The sequence below is a fragment of the Orycteropus afer genome, unplaced genomic scaffold (assembly GCF_000298275.1).
Source record: "Orycteropus afer afer isolate SDZICR_OR568_19922 unplaced genomic scaffold, OryAfe1.0 scaffold00099, whole genome shotgun sequence".
Taxonomy (NCBI): domain Eukaryota; kingdom Metazoa; phylum Chordata; class Mammalia; order Tubulidentata; family Orycteropodidae; genus Orycteropus; species Orycteropus afer.
This window is the reverse complement of record NW_006921686.1, coordinates 3,382,606-3,384,167: the sequence shown is the minus strand read 5'-3', so window position 1 is coordinate 3,384,167 and position 1,562 is coordinate 3,382,606. Positions and strand designations below refer to the sequence as shown.

General features: G+C 52.7%; 1 protein-coding gene across 1 annotated transcript in view; it reads left to right on the top strand.

Annotated features, from left to right (window-relative positions):
- HIF3A (hypoxia inducible factor 3 subunit alpha) overlaps window positions 1-1,562 on the top strand; it is a 41,454-nt gene that overhangs the window by 24,617 nt on the left and 15,275 nt on the right. The window contains exon 5 of the mRNA XM_007943048.1: window positions 973-1,094. Within this exon, the coding sequence (XP_007941239.1) occupies window positions 973-1,094 (122 nt within the window). The remainder of the gene's footprint in view (window positions 1-972; window positions 1,095-1,562) is intronic.

The window sequence follows — 1,562 nt, the reverse complement described above, 5'->3', positions numbered from 1 at the left end:
GCCTTTAGCATTTGGCTGCTAACCAAAAGGTCAGCAGTTCGAACCCACCAACTCCTCTACAGGAGAACGATGAGATAGTCAGTCTGCTGAACCCGAGAGGGTGGTTTTTCTCTGCTCTATAGGGCCACTAAGAGTCAAAATTGACTCCTTAGCAACTGCTTTGGTTTGGGAGTCCCAGGCCGGCTCACACACCTTCCTGTAGGACGTTATGCAAATGAGATGCAAACGAAGGTGGTCCTCAGCCTGGGACCAATTCCCCAGTCACTGATTTGTGTATCAGACACCCAATGGGATGAGGTTCATCTCTGCAGCTGGAGACTGGGGGCGGGAGGTGGAGGGGCCATACGGCTGTATTTAGAAATCTTTCCCCTTGCATGTGAAAAACGCCTATGAATAGAGTCATCATAAATATGATCTTATCCATAAACATATGTCCCTATCAATCCTTATTTGGTAACATGATCAAGAATATATTGAAAGCGTATTCAACAATATGTTTATAAGACTATGTCCTTAAGGATATAGCTGGAAGGAATAGGTTTTTTGCCTTTCACTCCTCCCACCCCCTCTTCGGTCTCCCCATCTCTCTGTGCCTCGATCTCCCCTCACTGTCCCTCAGTCTGTCCCCTCTCTGTCCCTCAGTCTGTCCTCTCGCTTCCTCTCTCGCCCTTGGACTTCCCTCCTCCTCCTCACCACTCCCCATGCCAAATACCAGCCCTTCTGTCTTCCCCTCCGCGGAGGGGGCCTGGGAGGCGACGCTGCGCTTTCTTTTAAATGCCGTTACCACGAAAAGCAGGCAACAAAACCCGAAAGCCTTCAAAGAAACAAGTACACATGGCAAATTCTTTTCCTCAAAACGCCTTCCAGCCCCTGGCTGAGGACGCTACCTGTGACAGGACCCCACGTGAGGGGGCCGCCTGGGAGGGGCCGGCCCTTCTCTGACTCCTGTCCCCTCTCCGCCCTGTACCCCAGCCGGGTAGAAGAGACCGGAGTGGTGCTGTCCCTGGAGCAGACGGAGCAGCGACACTCCCGCAGACCTGCGCAGCGGTCCGCCGCCTCTCAGAAGGACACCCCCAGTCCTGGGGACAGCCTGGGTATGGGCTGGCCGGGCCAGGGGTGGGCTGCGCCCCTGCCGTGGCTGCTTCAGGCTCTTGTCGCCCTCTGCTCTAAAGCCTGCTATAGCTCCCCATTGCCTCTGCCCCTCAGCTTGTTCTGCTCCGTTCCCTCTGCACCTTTGACTTCCCATAATCCCCTTGACCGTCCCAAATCCACTTCCTGTCCACCTTTCTTTCTTCTCCTTCTCCCCCCAATCCCTTGCTCTTTGTGCTTCCAGGCCCCACCTCCTCCACACTGTGCCGGCATCTGGCTCCTTGGTGTGGAGTGGGGCTGCTGCTACCTTTGCCTCGCTTGGAGCCACTTCTTTTTATATTTTTATTTAAAAATTTTTATCTTTTTTAAGATTGTGGTAAATCTGTATAGGTGGCACACTATTGGCTATTGTCAACAATCTTGACACGTATGGTTCAGTGACATTAAACAGGTTGGTTATGTTCAGTTATCCA